At 42.6% G+C, this 18781-nt stretch overlaps 1 protein-coding gene across 2 annotated transcripts in view; it reads right to left on the reverse strand.

Moving 5' to 3' along the window:
* The window catches only part of RABGAP1L (RAB GTPase activating protein 1 like), a 298612-nt gene that overhangs the window by 95372 nt on the left and 184459 nt on the right, over positions 1-18781 (reverse strand). For both annotated transcript variants that reach the window (XM_033067687.1, XM_033067688.1), the window contains exons 18-19: positions 17815-17958; positions 1125-1166 (exon numbers count right to left, since the gene is read on the reverse strand). In XM_033067687.1, coding sequence (XP_032923578.1) covers positions 1125-1166; positions 17815-17958 — 186 coding nt within the window. The remainder of the gene's footprint in view (positions 1-1124; positions 1167-17814; positions 17959-18781) is intronic.

Consider the following 18781-nt stretch of genomic DNA (forward strand, 5'->3'; position numbering starts at 1 on the left):
GCACTTCCCCGGAAAGATACATTAAACTAATTTCCTGTTTATAGGAGTCTTCATTAAACACATGCACTCAAACAGAGTCACAACCCCATTTTCCACATCAGCTAAATACAACACAGGTTATTTTAGATATTTCCTCACCGTAAGGATATGCACTATATCCTGCCTACATTGCAGTACTTCACTGCAGTGTCCTGCCCTCAGTTGGACAAAATGATCCTTTCAGTCCCTTCCAACTCAGGACACGCAATGATTCTGTGAAAATATACATATTTGAAAATTCCAAATTGCTCTGTTCACAGCAGCATATGGATGTGTACTCCTGGTGTGGAGCACTTCTGCCACAGGATTTTGTGCCATAGAAGTTGAATCTCTGAGAACTACTCATTGCTGAATAACTCAATCACTAGCTGTTTGCTCTTTCTAGGAAAATCACATGGAAATCCCACTAGAGGACCAGCAACAGTCCAGTGGTTCTAGTCTGTATCCCCGTTATGCAGTGGGTGTGTTAGGAGTGACAGGTTGTTCTACCCTGAGCTTCACCCTGAGTTATTTCTGGGAATATAATTTGAACTCAAAGGTGGCATTTCAAATTCCATACTACGTGCTTGCATATGGGCTGGATTTGAACTAGAGCCAACTCGTGGAGGTCAGTGTAAGTAACTCTGAGCTCATCTCACTGCAGCCAGTGCTTTGCCTGCAGGTTTGCTTGTTCAGGTAAATTTTGTGTCCAGGCGAAAGACAGAAGTTCTATTCCTCTATTCCTGCTATTCCTCTCTCAACATCACAAATAGATTTGATACAGTCAATCACATTTTATACAAAAGAACGCAGACACAAAATAGATATGTTGTGAAATTAATCTGAATTGTTTTCTTAACAGTAATTACATGAGACATTTAAATCTTTAGACTGTATCCCTTGTTTCACAAGCTTTATGATATGATTAAATTTAATAAAACATATCTATCATAAATACAATTTTGAAAACACCTCTACCGAAATGGGTATTTCTCCTTCATTCCCTTCTCCAGAGGTCCCATAATTATTGTTCCTTTAGACATGATATTAAGATAATCAGTATCTTAGTTTAATAAAACGAAGTGTATTTTTTGAAATTTACTTACCTTTAAAAGAGCCAAAGCCACATGGAAGATTATATTCATACCCTGAAAGTAAAAAGAAAGAGACTTCAATCAGTCCCAGCATACAAACCTCATATAATGTATCATTATCTGGCATCAAAATTCAATGCTTTAAGTTCCTAGGGAATGCTTCCCTTTCCCTGCTACACTTGGAAATTCCTCATTAAAGCCTCAAGGCAGTTTCCAAACTCCCAGGCTGGGGGAACATGATGGCTCTTTGGGGCTTTGGGAAACTTCAGTGACTCAGGTGTTATGGATGTGATAGGTTGTCCTTCCCACTGTTTCAGTGTCTGGCAATGCTGGCTTTCATGAACAGTGAAGGATATTGTCATGAGCAGGACATCAATACAATGTAATAAATATTCTAGGTGATAGGATTTTTGTCAAGTAACCAAGCTTAGCTATGATTTATCAGGTCCAATCTTTCATACTCAAACTGTAAGAAAACAGAACAAAGACAACTCCACAGGTACATAACACACATTTTTTACTGTGTTTAGCCAAAAGTCAAAACTATTTCAAAGTTAAACAAGCTGCCATCTGTATCCAGTATCTGCTTGCTGGTTCGCAAAAGCTGGAAATACCAATGTAGAGAAATGCATTCAAGTGAGAAATACCAGGACAATAGGCATTTATTTGAAGATTAGAGAAAGTCTGCAGTCTACATATGTTGATAATTTAAAATTATAAATAGTTCTATCTTCATCCAAGTATGAAAAATACCATATGCAGTTTTTGTTTGCTGTACCATGTACTTCATGTTCAGACTGTTTTCCTCAATTATATTTTCCAAATCTTCTTGCCTTGTTTAATTGCATGATAAATCTTTTCTTACAATGGCTGCCAGAGCTGGTATCTAGAAACATCTCAACAGATCTGCACACAAGTAATACTGCATTATATAGTTGTGGGATAACAACAAGATTTTTGACAAGACAATGTTCTCCAAAAAATTTCTGCTTCTGCAATTGAATGTGTTTCCAATCCTCTTCCTGAAAGCCTGAGAACATGTTTCTATAAAAAGTATGCTGAGACTTTACAGAAGTTTTCTTGGGAATAAATTGCATTTTTAACATAGATAGTACAGTGCCTCGAAAGGATTGTACCATTACTGAGTCCTGGAAATGGTGCAACATCAGACATAATGAATATTGCAACACTGAATTACTTTGCAATTTAATGCATTATCATTGATAACAAACTGTTTTTTCCCACTAGAGGTCACAATTGCAGTAGGAGTGAATCTCACTCCATCACTAGGAAACCCTTCTTCTAAATGAGATAACAATTATTTCAAGTTGTTTGGCTTTACTTCTTTGTAATCGAGAAATGTAGAAAAATGGAAGTCTGTTTGTGACTTTCAATCATGACACTGATAATACCACAGCTCCAGCAGTAGTAAATTCATATTACTTTCAGGTTTATTTTAAATATTAATCTGAAGTCAACAATTAATTCCACACAGTCATACCATTCACAACTTTCACTTTCTAGCAGAGAGGACTGACAAATATACAACCTGTAAATGAGAGAAATATCAACAAGCTATCACAAACACTGCATTTTATTCTTAACAAACTGATTTTGTTATTATATGAGTAAGACTACTACATATAGTAGTTGGTCTACTGAGGAATTAGTGTTCTGTGTATTTTCTGGCACAACCATAAGGAAATGTACACCAGTTCTCATCTATTTTCTAAACTTTTTTTTTTTTCATCTACCTGAAACTAACACTGTTTCTGAATTCAGCTGAATCAAACTCTCCTGATACTCCTGTTATAGCATCACTCTTCACACAGACAGCAACTGCAGCAGAAATAGGTTTGTACCTGCCTTGAGAATCCCCATCTCTTTTTTAAGCCTCACCAGGCAAGGGGCAGTTCACAGGCTGCTCCTGTTACTTGAGGTAACTCAAGGGTCAAGCAGCACCCTAAAATCAGAACATGAAAGGACTTAAAACCTTCCTATCCAAATGTCCTGAGCAGCATTATGCTACTCTCAGCAACAGAAAAACACCTGCAGCCTCCTCTTTCCTCCAAGGCAGAGGTAAGTCCTGATTCAATGTAGCATTTTAGAGCTGAGGTATCAATTGCTGCAGTATCATGCTGACCAGTGAGGACTTGCAGCACCACTACACCCCAACAGCTGAGTGGATTGGAAGTGGACGCTCTAGATTTCAAAGCAGTGAAACATCTTCTTCATGTTTGAACAACACACTCAACAACCACTGATCTACCTGATGGACTTATTTGTCCTAATTACAGTAATTTCACGATTATAAGCCGCACTGAGTATAAGCCGCACTTCTGGGTTTCAGCAACTTTTTGTTTTTTTGTCCATACATAAGCCGCACCTGATTATAAGCCGCATGTTACAACACAGAGTGTGATAAAAGGTATCTGTTCTATCACCATCTGTTGAGGGTGGGGGCAGTGATCCTTATCTCAATGGCAGATAATCTGCTAATGGGCCATCCACTGAAACCAGGCAGGGCATTGTTCTTTATCTTTTCACACCCCATCCTTCCTCCAGGGAGTCATTGTCGGCTAATGGCCCATTGAGTCCCACTGTGTGACTGATAAAATTACTGCATCTCATTGAAAGTTGCTCCAGCCAGGGGAAAGAGCCCAACATTTCTTACCAAGATAAAAACAGAGGTTTTGGGACACTCAGGGAGCCCCTTTCTCCACTGGACTTCAGAGGAAAACTGGATTTCTCCACATCACCACTGGACCTCCAGAGGGAAACTGCACCTTCTACAGGAGCACTGCTTCAACTGAATCACATCTGTCACGGCAGGAGGATGCAGCCACCATTTAATGGGACTGCTACCAACACCCTGCCTGACAGGGTATCAGGTTGTAGTCTGACTTTGTCAGGGTTTGGAGTTTGCTTCTTTGTAGTACTATATTTCTATTTTGATTTCCCTAGAAAAGAACTGTTATTCCTAATTCCCATATCTTTGCCTGAAAGCCCCTTGATTTCCAAATTATAATAATTTGGAGAGAGGGGGTTTATATTCTCCATTTCAGAGAGAAGCTCCTGCCTTTCTCAGCAGACACCTGTCCTCCAAACTAAACCAGCAACTTTTTGTTCTTTGTCCATATATAAGCCGCACCTGATTATAAGCCGCACTTTGGGTTCGGACCAAAATTTTAGTCAAAATGGTGCGGCTTATAATCGTGAAATTACTGTAATCCAAGACTTTTCTTCCACAGCCAAGTTTAATGATTATGATTATGAAAAAGAAGAGTCAGCTCATTTTGCCACAATCTTATTTAAAACCCTACTTAATTTACCACACAGTGATTTATAAGCTTCAGCTTAAACTTCAGCTATTTTAGAAGAAAGACCGAAAATACCAAAGAGCACCAGACATATAAATCATTGGTAACAACATTCCTCCATCAATTTTATAACAGAAACATGGAAGTTCATACAAATCATCCATTAGGGGGAAAGAGAAGGGACTCCATGTGAAATGAGCTTTTGATAATTTTAAAACCAAAGGTCATATACTTAATTAGGCATTTTGAAATAAATGCTGTATGTCTTGGGGATGGTTTTTACCCATACCTGTGTGTGTGTTGTTTGTTGGTTTTTTTTTTTGTTTTGTGTCCAGAATTGTCACTGCCTCTTTCAAACCAAGACCAATATCATGCAGATCTCATCTTGAGATTTAAAAGATTTGCATTGGTGAAAGTTGTTCTAATTACCTTAACACTTTTTAAAATACAGAACAGTCAAAAGTAAAATTATATGCTTATGAACAACAACTCCTAAGAGCACAGGTGACGCGCTTATCATCGTGTTCTATCATAGAATCAGGTATTATTTAAGAACCTTCTTAAGCTTGTGTAGAGGCCGAGGAAACTTTAGGAGAGCTCATAGAACTCAGGAGTTTTAGAGAAGGAACAAGCCCAACTCAGAGAAATTAATGTGGGAAGGGAAGGGAAGGGAAGGGAAGGGAAGGGAAGGGAAGGGAAGGGAAGGGAAGGGAAGGGAAGGGAAGGGAAGGGAAGGGAAGGGAAGGGAAGGGAAGGGAAGGGAAGGGAAGGGAAGGGAAGGGAAGGGAAGGGAAGGGAAGGGAAGGGAAGGGAAGGGAAGGGAAGGGAAGGGAAGGGAAGGGAAGGGAAGGGAAGGGAAGGGAAGGGAAGGGAAGGGAAGTTCCGGGAAGGGAAGTTCCGGGAAGGGAAGGGAAGGGAAGTTCCGGGAAGGGAAGGGAAGGGAAGTTCCGGGAAGGGAAGGGAAGTTCCGGGAAGGGAAGGGAAGTTCCGGGAAGGGAAGGGAAGGGAAGGGAAGGGAAGGGAAGGGAAGGGAAGGGAAGGGAAGGGAAGGGAAGGGAAGGGAAGGGAAGGGAAGGGAAGGGAAGGGAAGGGAAGGGAAGGGAAGGGAAGGGAAGGGAAGGGAAGGGAAGGGAAGGGAAGGGAAGGGAAGGGAAGGGAAGGGAAGGGAAGGGAAGGGAAGGGAAGGGAAGGGAAGGGAAGGGAAGGGAAGGGAGGGGAAGGGAAGGGAAGGGAGGGGAAGGGAAGGGAAGGGAAGGGAAGGGAAGGGAAGGGAAGGGAAGGGAAGGGAAGGGAAGGGAAGGGAAGGGAAGGGAAGGGAAGGGAAGGGAAGGGAAGGGAAGGGAAGGGAAGGGAAGTTTCGGGAAGGGAAGGGAAGGGAAGGGAAGGGAAGGGAAGGGAAGGGAAGGGAAGGGAAGGGAAGGGAAGTTCCGGGAAGGGAAGGGAAGGGAAGGGAAGTTCCGGGAAGGGAAGGGAAGGGAAGGGAAGGGAAGGGAAGGGAAGGGAAGTTTCGGGAAGTTTCGGGAAGTTTCGGGAAGTTTCGGGAAGTTTCGGGAAGGGAAGGGAAGGGAAGTTCCGGGAAGGGAAGGGAAGGGAAGTTCCGGGAAGGGAAGGGAAGTTCCGGGAAGGGAAGTTCCGGGAAGGGAAGGGAAGGGAAGGGAAGGGAAGGGAAGGGAAGGGAAGGGAAGGGAAGGGAAGGGAAGGGAAGGGAAGGGAAGGGAAGGGAAGGGAAGGGAAGGGAAGGGAAGGGAAGGGAAGGGAAGGGAAGGGAAGGGAAGGGAAGTTCCGGGAAGGGAAGGGAAGGGAAGGGAAGGGAAGGGAAGGGAAGGGAAGGGAAGGGAAGGGAAGGGAAGGGAAGGGAAGGGAAGGGAAGGGAAGGGAAGGGAAGGGAAGGGAAGGGAAGGGAAGGGAAGGGAAGGGAAGGGAAGGGAAGGGAAGGGAAGGGAAGGGAAGGGAAGGGAAGGGAAGGGAAGGGAAGGGAAGGGAAGGGAAGTTTCGGGAAGGGAAGTTTCGGGAAGGGAAGGGAAGGGAAGGGAAGGGAAGGGAAGGGAAGGGAAGGGAAGGGAAGGGAAGGGAAGGGAAGGGAAGGGAAGGGAAGGGAAGGGAAGGGAAGGGAAGGGAAGGGAAGGGAAGGGAAGGGAAGGGAAGGGAAGGGAAGGGAAGGGAAGGGAAGGGAAGGGAAGGGAAGGGAAGGGAAGGGAAGGGAAGGGAAGGGAAGGGAAGGGAAGGGAAGGGAAGGGAAGGGAAGGGAAGGGAAGGGAAGGGAGGGGAAGGGAAGGGAAGGGAGGGGAAGGGAAGGGAAGGGAAGGGAAGGGAAGGGAAGGGAAGGGAAGGGAAGGGAAGGGAAGGGAAGGGAAGGGAAGGGAAGGGAAGGGAAGGGAAGGGAAGGGAAGGGAAGGGAAGGGAAGGGAAGGGAAGGGAAGGGAAGGGAAGGGAAGGGAAGGGAAGGGAAGGGAAGGGAAGGGAAGGGAAGGGAAGGGAAGGGAAGGGAAGGGAAGGGAAGGGAAGTTCCGGGAAGGGAAGGGAAGGGAAGGGAAGTTCCGGGAAGGGAAGGGAAGGGAAGGGAAGGGAAGGGAAGGGAAGGGAAGGGAAGGGAAGGGAAGGGAAGGGAAGGGAAGGGAAGGGAAGGGAAGTTTCGGGAAGTTTCGGGAAGTTTCGGGAAGTTTCGGGAAGTTTCGGGAAGGGAAGGGAAGGGAAGGGAAGGGAAGGGAAGGGAAGGGAAGGGAAGGGAAGGGAAGGGAAGGGAAGGGAAGGGAAGGGAAGGGAAGGGAAGGGAAGGGAGGGGAGGGGAAGGGAAGGGAGGGGAAGGGAAGGGAAGGGAAGGGAAGGGAAGGGAAGGGAAGGGAAGGGAAGGGAAGGGAAGGGAAGGGAAGGGAAGGGAAGGGAAGGGAAGGGAAGGGAAGGGAAGGGAAGGGAAGGGAAGGGAAGGGAAGGGAAGGGAAGGGAAGGGAAGGGAAGGGAAGGGAAGGGAAGGGAAGGGAAGGGAAGGGAAGGGAAGGGAAGGGAAGGGAAGGGAAGGGAAGGGAAGGGAAGGGAAGGGAAGGGAAGGGAAGGGAAGGGAAGGGAAGGGAAGGGAAGGGAAGGGAAGGGAAGGGAAGGGAAGGAAGGGAAGGGAAGGGAAGGGAAGGGAAGGGAAGGGAAGGGAAGGGAAGGGAAGGGAAGGGAAGGGAAGGAAGGGAAGGGAAGGGAAGGGAAGGGAAGTTTCGGGAAGGGAAGGGAAGGGAAGTTTCGGGAAGGGAAGGGAAGGGAAGGGAAGTTTCGGGAAGGGAAGTTTCGGGAAGGGAAGGGAAGGGAAGGGAAGGGAAGTTCCGGGAAGGGAAGGGAAGTTTCGGGAAGGGAAGTTTCGGGAAGGGAAGTTTCGGGAAGGGAAGTTTCGGGAAGGGAAGTTTCGGGAAGGGAAGGGAAGGGAAGGGAAGGGAAGGGAAGGGAAGGGAAGGGAAGGGAAGGGAAGGGAAGGGAAGGGAAGGGAAGGGAAGGGAAGGGAAGGGAAGGGAAGGGAAGGGAAGGGAAGGGAAGGGAAGGGAAGGGAAGGGAAGGGAAGGGAAGTTCCGGGAAGGGAAGTTCCGGGAAGGGAAGTTCCGGGAAGGGAAGGGAAGGGAAGGGAAGGGAAGGGAAGGGAAGGGAAGGGAAGGGAAGGGAAGGGAAGGGAAGGGAAGGGAAGGGAAGGGAAGGGAAGGGAAGGGAAGGGAAGGGAAGGGAAGGGAAGGGAAGGGAAGAATGTTGGAATTTGTACTATATTTCAACCCCCTTACAGCTCCTGCTGACTGTCACACTGACCATCTTCTGCTTTACAGACACACTGCTTTACAGGAGCACTCACTTCAGAAGAAAGAGCATCATTTAGCAGAAGCTCCCTTCATACCAACTAGTACTGAGATGAACATCCACCATCCAGGAAGTCTCCATTTAATTCATAAAGATTGTGCTTCATAGAAGCACCTGCTTCTTTGAACTGTACGTCAAAAAACCTGTGATTTCCAACCACAACTGGAGGTGATGTTTTCATAGGCAAACCAGTGAAACTCTCATGAGCACTGAAATGAAGACTGGCTGAAAGTAAATGGAAATCTTACGATGTTAACTCTGGTCTAGTGAGAGGTTTTCCCAGTTCCTTAACTCCTTCCAAAGCCAAGATTCCTTCTGCAGATAGAAGCATCTTTGAGTCCCTCTGCACTCTGAAACAAGATGACTTTTGAAAAGGCCTGAAAGAAGGCTGGGAACAAAGAACAAACTGAGACTGGTAAAGATGCAATTCTATGGGACTCAGTTGGCACTCAGTGAGATCTCTGTGACAGAAAGGCTGCTTGTGGCTTCCTGCTGAAGGGAGGAGGCAGATTTATTCATCTGACCCAGCAAATCTGCCCAGAGGCTGGAAAAAAGGAAGTCTAGGGGCAGCAAACCAATACTTGTGACAAGCAAAATTGAACAGTCAAGCACAGAGCTGAGTGAGGCCAAATAATTTAGTCATGTATATCTGGACAACATTTGCACTGGGGATGACTTTAGACAGAAGTCTAAAGAGAAGACAGGCTATATTCAATATTAGCATATCTTCCTCTCCAACCCAGCCCCCATGACAGACCTTCCTCTGTTTACACAGCAATATCCTTGTCACCATCTTCACCAACAAAAGGAAGTTAAACTCTTTTACAAAAAAAAGGAGATTTAATTCATCAATATCTTTATCTGTGCTCTTTTCCCTCTAGATATGCATGACATGTAAAAAGAAACAGGGTACTGATAAGATATTTATAAAGTTCAGCACCAGGTAAAAAGACAGACACAAGAGTCAGCTAAGCACCTCCTTAAGGGCTGGGAAGTCTCAAGCCCCATATGGCATGAACCTCTTCCAGCTTTCTAATAACTGAATTTTCCTTTCTTTAAAGGGAAACTAGTTATTCAACAGAAGTTAACTTGACATTGTTTCATAATTCCAAAGTGTTTCATAACTTTGTGTTTAGTTGCACAGTCTTTCAATGGAGTACAGAGAGTAACAGGGGTTACAGACTCTAAAGGAGAATTAAAATTCTATTCATGTTTTGGATGGTTTCCAGCAAAACAATTACTTGGCAACTCTAATATGTTGAGAGCACACAATTTTTTGTTGACAAGATGAATATATGGTCTGAAGTTCAAACCTCCCTTTGTAAGCAGGGCAGCCTTGGAATACGCTCAGCAGGGGCTTTTAATTAACATTTTTTAGGCAGAGTTTGTGCAGCTTGCACATTTATTCTAGTTCAATGACAAGATGACTTTAGGAAAAAAGTTTAAAACTCTTGTTCAAATAAGGCACAACACAAATTAGCAGATTTTGTGTAAACAACAGATACAGCTTTCTTACTAAAGGAAAAGAACAAACAGAAAACAAATTACAAAGATATATTACTGCTAATGTATGAGTACAGTCAAGTTCTCAGACTGGGCTTCCCTCAGACTTCCCACCAGGAAATGCTACAACACAGAAAAGGAAAAAACACAGAAATTTCCCCTATGATCCTATGATTCCATGGAAAATACACATACCCAATTAAAACCAGTTGATTGAATTATTAGAGAAGTAGGTACCAGGGAGATGGCAAAAACAACGCATGGGGATTCCGTATTGACTTGAGTCACTTTTCTGTATTGTGTGCATAAAACAGCACACAATAAATAGCAGGCAACCATGAACCTGTATTAGTTTGACTTCACATGAAATTTTGTTTATTTTGTTTATTTTATTTATTTGATTGCTTTTAATAGAAATAAATGGGATTTAGAAGTGAGTATTTGCATGTTTATCGGTGGTTTTCATGTCATTTGCTGTGAGATGTTGCTATGGCTAAATGAAGGTAGAGACTGCCATGAGATTAACATTTTTTTCCTCTTCACCTTTTGTGACTGTTTGCAAAGAATAAAAACTACAGCCACAGAATTTTAAGTCTTTTCCACATATCAAACTGCTCCCTTGCATGAGGTATTTCTGCAGTGATACATTGATTAGGGGCTAGCAGCATGTGTCAACTAAGCCATACACTAACTCAACTATTCTGATTTGCAAAGCTTTAAATTGCAGGAGTTTTAGACATTTCTGTCCCTTCTTCCAAAACTGATTAATACAGGGACAAGAAAGGGCCTAAACCCACACTAGCCAAGGGTGTTATCACACACAAGGAGAGAAAAAGAGGTCTCATCTCTTTAGGTAAAACAGGTCTTCCAGTTCCAGTATGGAAACAGGGCATGGTTGTTAGATGTGCTCAGAGGAGAAGGAAACTTTCTAGATTTCAGTTTTCATGAAAGCAGATGAGGTAAGGGGTTCAGAACATCTCTTGACAGAGAGCTGTGCCCTCATTCCCCCTCTACCTGTGCTCACACACCACAAAGAAAAATAAAAATACATGCCCACACTAAATCAGCATCTGCCCCCTTGCACTCCTTCTGATCTTCTTCCCAGTGTTACTCCTCATCCTCTCCCTTTCCCGGCCATGACACAGCTCTGGCCCTCGTCTGTCTGAACCCTGACACTGGTCTTTCCCTTCCAACATTCACATTTTGATTTTATGTATTTAGAAAATTCATAACAGCCTCAAATTCCAAGCACAAAGCAACAGAAAGTGTTTCGGCACAGGCAGAATGCACTATCCTCTTCTTTAAAAACATTTCCCAAATTACCTCAGCTTCCTGGATTTGCTCATGGAATGTCACTCTCCCATTTATGATGCTTTTCTTCAGTTATTTCTGAAATGTTTTTGAAGCTTGCCAAGACTGTTTAGGACATGCTGCTATTCCAATACAGCAGATGGCACTAGTGTTAAGTAAGCATTATGGAAATTTACTGTGTTCCTAGAAAAAACAACTACAGTAATTTCATGACCATAAGGTGCACCGGACTATAAGGCGCACTTTTTTTTTGCCGCAAAGATCTGTGCCGCACTCAACAAAGTCACTAATTAGTAACGGAATCCCGCGATTGTGGAGTTTACTGGCATGTGCTCAAACTGGAAACATTTTTCACAGATTGGTGTAGCCTTTAAATGCAGTCCCAAGCGCCCTACCCATGTGCGGGCCCCGGCATTCCCACCCGCCTCCGGCGCTGGCTGGTGAGGCAAGGTTCAGAGCGGGCGCTGCTCGGAGTGGTGGTAGCATGGAGCAGGCAGCACTCGGGGCGGCACAGAGCGGGCAGTGCTTGCCACGCTATGGACCAGGCGGTGCGCACCACGGTACGGAGCCGGCGGCCCTTGGAGCGGCTGAGCTATGGAGCGGACGGCGTTCAGAGCGGCTGCACTACGGAGCGGGCGGCATGTGCCACGGTACAGAGTGGGCGGCACACAGAGTGGCGGCGGCACGAAGCGGGCAGCGCCCAGAGGCTCTTCGCTCCTGCCGCAGCCGGCGGCGCCCAGCGGCACTTCGCTCCCCCTGCGGCCGGCAGCACCTGGTGCCTCTTCGCTCTCCCCGTGGCCGGGCCAGAGCTGTCAGCAGCTCCCTCCCTCCCTGTGCGGCTCCTGCCATCTGTGGCTGCCCGCTCCTGCCCCTCCTCGCGGCTCGGCGCTCCCGTGGCACTGTCCCCGCATTGTGGCTCAACTTCCGGGGTGGTAAATGTCACAACTTTGTACATGATATAAGGCGCACTTCCGGGTTCGGGGGAAAATTTTAGTCAAAGAGGTGCGCCTTATAGTCGTGAAATTACTGTAAGTGAACATCAACTAGCAGGTGGCTAAGACATTTCATGAGCAATGGGGAAAGTAATTCAGAAACATAGTGTGGACATGGCATTAGATGTGTCCCCCCTCTAAGGCCCAAAAGAGGTAATTCAAACTGGTCACTCATCCTTGGTACATTTTTCACCTAGATCTTACAACATTTCCAAGAAGCAGCCTTAACATTTAGGACCACAAAATTCATCAACATCACCCAAAAGGTACCTTCTGTTCTCATAAGTTATCTTGGATTGCAGACTGCTGTGACACTGTTTTTCCTTTGCTCATGCTGAGCATTTATCATCAGCCTTGTCATTTTGGGGATAAACAAAGCAGCAGCCACGACTGGAAGATACATAAATTGTGGATGCTCATGGGAACAGCTGGACAACCTTGAGTCAAGAGTTTTTCTAAACTGTCTCCTAGAACCTCTCAGAGTCCACTCACTATTGAAACACTCTTATCCTTGGTCCAAGCCTGAATTATTAGAAATTCTGTAAGAATGTTCTGTGTCCCCAGTCCCCATGGCAATACAGAACATGGTACTACACACCTCCAGCATTTTTGCTGTTGACTGAATTTTACATGCAAGCACCTTATACTACTTGTAACTTTCATGTTGAAAAGAACTTAAAATTGTTTATCAATATAATCTGAATGTTTTAAACACACACATTCAAAAGCTTTAAGAAGTTCCTCATGCAGCACACACACTATCAAATCCTAGATACTTCTTTCTTTCTTTTTATGTTAATTTCTGTTCTAGTGCTGAAAAGCCCCCATAGTAGATTACAGCTGTAGATCATCAGATTAATTATGCTAAATTTACTTTTCCTTTGGATTTAAGTAACTCATCTAACTACATAAAAGCCAAACCTACAGGTCTAGTACACCTGAGGTTATCTCCATTGCAGACCTCCCACTTCTGCAACAAAAAAGATGGTTGACATGTCAACAAATCCTTAAATGCATTACCATTGCACATCCACAAATGTGCAATTCAAATTCTAGTCATCCATCTGGAGTCTGAGAAAATCTATTCTCCTTCTTCTAAATTAATTAAAAGCTAATTATAGCAGTCTGGGAAAGAAATCCTTTCCAGTCTCTTTACATGAAACAGCAGTGGCTGATAAAGACTTCAGCAAGGCTCAGCTCTCCAGCAGGCCTGATGGAAAGGGATGGGCAGGAGGAAAACACAGTCTAAATGCCAAAATTTATTTGCCATTATTTCTAAAAGAAAAACAAACAGACAGCTCCTGGCCTTTTCCAACTAACATGCATGACATTGACTTCACTCTGGTAAATAGTATGAAATAACACAAACAGCTCCAGCACAGATCTATGCCTACCTAGAATTTAAGCCCAGCTTTTAATATGCTGTTACTATGAGATTTTCTTTCTAGCAAGTCCCTTCCTCTGTTTTACAAGATTTCTTAAAATATTTGTAACTGGCAAGGTTAACAAATGTAGATAACAGGGCAATAAAGCAAGTCCAGAAAGTTCAATTTGTCTTTCCCTACAGATCTACAGAAGATAAACAACTGTGCACAATCTTTTATTTAATTCACATTTCATCTCAGTGCAGATTTACAGAGGAAGCAGGCTTGTTCTTGACTCAATTCCTGAGGAAGTTTAATAAATTGAAATGTTAATCTGTTCTTTCTCAAGTCTATTGAAGGCATCACAGAAGTATCTGACAGTGACAGATAAAAAATAGCAAGGTATTATTGTCTCTCCTCCTCAGTCAGCACTAGTGCGGTGCCGGCCAGCCCTGAGCGGTACCATACGGTGTTTCCTGGCACATCCATCCCCAGCAAGACACACACAAGACAGAAATCAAATCTTCAGTGTCAATACCTGTAATTCTGCTCTGATTGTCAATGTTTCATTAGGAATGAGTGCTCCCAGTAACCATATCTCCACAATGTGGAGCCACATTTCTACTATCAGTAAGTGTTCACTTACTAGCACTGCACTGTTCACATTTTAAAAGGTTTTTAAAGACACTTATCAGCCTTCATTATAACAGAATATTTTACACAATATTCTGAAAGCAACAGTTGATAAATAAAGGCCAAGGATTGATGAGATCCTAGCTTTCAATTCCCCCTTCTTGCACTGTGAAAGGCATTTTCCCTTCTTTGCTATTAGCTATATTAGTAAACATTAAATAATTTCATATTCAAAACTGATAATCAGCTACATCCCTTTGTATCCAGTCATGATTCAGTCAGAATGGCAGCTTAGTAGTCAAACTGTTAACTTAGTAGTTAAATTACATAGTCAAATTATGTATTATGACACAAAAACAAACAACTATCTGTGCCAGCCCAGGAAGGGCAGAATGCAAGAGAGGTTTTTGCATATTCTTTAAAAGGAGAGAAGTACCAACCATAAGTATTTTATATCCCCCAAACCTGAACACAAAAATAGCCAGATCAACCTAAAATGGAGTTTAACCATAGTGTTTCAAAATTCTCAAATAATACTGGAATGACAGCTATACATCATAAAAGGTTAAAGAATTTTCTTTTTTAAGCAGGAAAAAAAATAATGAAAATTTTTAAAATGCTTACAGATTATCTGCCAGCTGGTTTGGTTTGTTTTTCTCTTATAAATGCCTACTGAAGGTCATTTATTTAGTGTTTTTAAAACAAAGATTTTCATTTTAAATTGAAGAGTTGAAAATGCAAAGCGAAGTGAAATGTCAACTGTTTGATATTCTGTAGCACAGCTGAGGTGCAGCTGTTGCACTGGGGACAGCTCTGAGTGACAACAGCTTTACCTAGATGAACTGCTATTTCTGAGCATGACTTTAAATAAATAATTTAAAATAGAACAAAAAGAGACAGCAAAACAGAGCAGGCCTGCAGAGTGTTCAACAACATCGTGTCATATTGACAGATAAGACCGACAAGTCCAAATACAACTTTGCAATTCATCAACAAAATTTTTCTTCAATGCAACCAAAAGTAGCAAAGGGGGAAAAAACGGGGAAAAGAAAAATGAAACAACTGCAACAGGCAGCTAAAAGGAATGTTGTAGAAAGATGTCCAGGCTCCAACCCACACAGTTTGCTGCAATCACATTAAAACTTTCACCTGGATCAACAGGTTTGTGTTCTTATTACAAGCAGCTGAGCTTTATTAAATATGCCACAGCACTGTGGTGGTGTACCTGCCTGGAAGCCCAAAATTCTCTTCAAGTTTCTGTCACAGGGAAGAAAAAGAATTTCAAAATATTTCATTTCTACATGGCGATGGGTAACACATTCTGCCCCAGAACTATTAAGGCAATATTATAAGACGACTGGAAACTGAAGGGTTTATTCCCATCTTCAACAGTCTAGTGACAACAGACAGTCACAGAAGCCATGGCAAATCCCAAATTTGTGTGAATTTACATAAAACTGCTCTGAAGCAATACTTCATATGAGAATGACGAGAAGACCTTGACTGTAGTGACACTCACTTTGATGGGATTTAAAAACTTTCTCCATAAAATGTAATTCCCATCATAACTTTAGCTCCTTTTTCATAGTTAAGCTTCTGCCCAGGAGTTTCATCCTCAGCTCATGCCACTGTTCCACTGTACAGGCAAGAGAAGGAAATGCGCCTCCCTGGTTAGTTGGGAAATTACAGCACTTCCAACAGGTATTTTTCCTCTCTGGGTTGAAAGTTGAGTATCTTTAATTGAAAGTACAATCTGTAAGATTTCACTCTTCCAGCCACAATAAAAATCAAAAACCCAAGCCAATACAAAGACTCTTGCTTGACATGGAATCACTGAATGGTTGGGGTTGGAAGGAACCTATAGAGATCAGCTATTCCAAGACACAAATTGTTCACCCATAATTCAAATATTTTCAAGGTGACCAGAGAGGCTCCCATAAAATCATTCATTGGCATGCATTCAGCAATGATTTTAAATGGTTTTCTTCCCCTATTTTTTTCTTTCTTATACGAGTTGCATAGAGTTGCAAACATTTTGTAACCACAGACAGGATATGGATGCGGAGAAAGCTTAAGTCAGGAACTTGAAGGGCATTTAAAATTCATCTGTATCTATCACAAATTAAGGAAAAGGCTGGAAGCTTGTTTTTAAAACTTAAGACAATTCACTTCAAAGGCTTCTTGCTTTTCTGAGGATTTTTTCTACAGAATATGTTTCTGTGTTAGCAACTGCCACTGTTTTTTCTCCTTCTAGTTGCCAGAATTAACAGCATGTTGGCTGCAAGGAACAATTTATGCAGAAAAAATTATGTTTTGATTACCCCCATAACTCCTTCCAGAGGCTGACTGGAGACACAACTCCACTCCTCTGTCAAGGAATGGCTTCTTCCTGCTTCTGCCTGTGGCTATAAGCCTAGTGAACTGGCTTGCTGTCTTACAAAGAGGGCCAACCTGATTTTTATTTTATTATGACTAATCTATGCCCCTCCCACCAATTCTCAGAACTGCCTGTTACTTGAGAGTGGTTGACTCCTGAATGTTAGAAGCAATTTTCTGATAGCTCACACTGGTGTCTCAGTACGTTGTCTCCACACTGCCCCACTCTTTCTCAAGATGTCTGCACTTATCTTCTCACTAGAAACAAATTCTCTTACTCTTTCTGGTTTATTTTTAGCTGTAGTAAAAGAGGTCTCTTTAGCTGTGTGTGATTACCCTCCACAAAAACTACAGTGTTCTAATGTTGCACTCTCTTACTTTCTCCTTGGATTTCACCTTGGATTCTCCTTGGATTTTCACCTTCTTTCCCACATTAATTGCTTCAGCCATATTGAGATAAACATTGTCAATATTACTCTAGCTTCCTTTGATAACTGAGCACCAATCTGCAGAATAAGAACTACCTCAAGGACTGATTCCTACTAAGGCATGTTCAGCAAGCTTGAAGATTCTCAGACAAAATAATTCACAACAAAAATTAACAAAATGAACTAGAGTCAACAGTGTTTCATACTCATGAAGCCTTCACCTTTCAAATTATTAAATATTTTATCTATCTATTTATTTTCATGTTTGTGACCCCTTGAAATCTGAGAGGAAATCAGTGACAGGTTTAAAAGCAGGTGTAATGCCATAGATGCTCTGACTTTCCATTTACCAAAGGAAAGACTGGTATTTTACCAAAATAAATATTCTAGATTATCAACCTATTCTGATTGGCATTTAAAAGAAAGTGTAGATATATCTACAGCATAGACACACACCATTTTGTATCTGGAGTGGCGTGTTCCTAGTTGGAATGGCAGGGTTAAAAAACAAAAGGAAGCAGCTTCCTTCATTTGTGTGTTTGGCCTCTCTCACACTTTGTTTAACATCAGGCCACCAAAGCAACATGCACCACCATTTCTATCTGTGGGCACTCTGAATTAGGCCACTTGGAGAGCCTTCCTTACTAGGTGTCTTCAAGAAATTACAATTCCTAACTCTGAATAATCATTTAACAAATTAAATGAAAAACAGGTGTGTGCATTGGATATTCTTAATTAGACCCCTCAGCAAAAAATGAGGCAATCCACAGTTCTAATTTTTAAACCAAATCAGTGTTTTACTGAACACCTCTTCACTATAACCATGGTTTCTACATAACTTAGTTACACACATTTTATAATTAAGCAGTAAAGGACTTCAACAAAACAAAATAAAACAAGAAGAAACATTGATGGAGTAGAGGAAGAAATTTCTGATTCCATTTTTTTTTTACCTCACAAAGTAGTAAGTCAATGATGTGGAAGACCATGCAGAGAGGAAACTTGGCAGTAAAAAGAGTGAGGAACCACTGGGATGCATACATGTGAGCTTCCAAATTGAGGTCTGAGAAATGGCTGTGCAAGTCTGGTAGCTGCTCCTGGAACAAAAGAAAAAAATAGATTTTTCAGTATTACTCATTACATTTGAGTTCTTCATCCATACTTCCAGTAAGAACCAGGGCTGCTAAATACCAAAAAACACAATGAAGTGAAAGCCTGGCTTCTCTTGGGCAATGAATATGTTTCTTGATAAATTTCAATGCCAAGGCATCACATGGTTACAGTTTTTAGTAAGATATCCACAGTGGATTCTATCACAGTATCAAAGAGTGTGTTCTTTGATACTGTGATAGAATCCACTGTGAATATCTTACTAAAACTTACTGAGACTACACTGAGAAATTACAGAATCTTCAGCTGTCAAAAGGCAGAGCAGTTGTACAATCTACGTCATGGTGTATATTTTTAAGTTATTCTTTTGCTGTGTCTTGCTATAAATGCTTCTGCCACAAAAAACAATGGCTACTGGAACCAGAGCACTTTGCAGAGTTTGAAAGCAACAGAGCACACAACTCCATCAGACCATTTCTCTAACTAGGAGCACATTCAAGCAACACAAAATAAGCACAGAAAATCCTACTGAACCATGATGACACAAGCATTTAATAAAGTGTCTTTGTTAAGAGTATATTTGTTAACAAAATCTGGTTTGTTTGTCAACAAAAATTTTTGTGGACATAAGTAAATATTGAGAAGACCATATGCTGAAGTATCACATTAATTAGTATGCAATTCCACTCCATCACATACGAAATATGCACAATTTGACATTAAATTAAAAATAGTCTGTTTTGTTTGGTTTCAGTATACCCCACAAAGGTACCTATGGTTATCTGTGAGAATTGACTTCAGCAAGCAGTT

This window comes from Catharus ustulatus, chromosome 9 (assembly GCF_009819885.2).
Source record: "Catharus ustulatus isolate bCatUst1 chromosome 9, bCatUst1.pri.v2, whole genome shotgun sequence".
Taxonomy (NCBI): domain Eukaryota; kingdom Metazoa; phylum Chordata; class Aves; order Passeriformes; family Turdidae; genus Catharus; species Catharus ustulatus.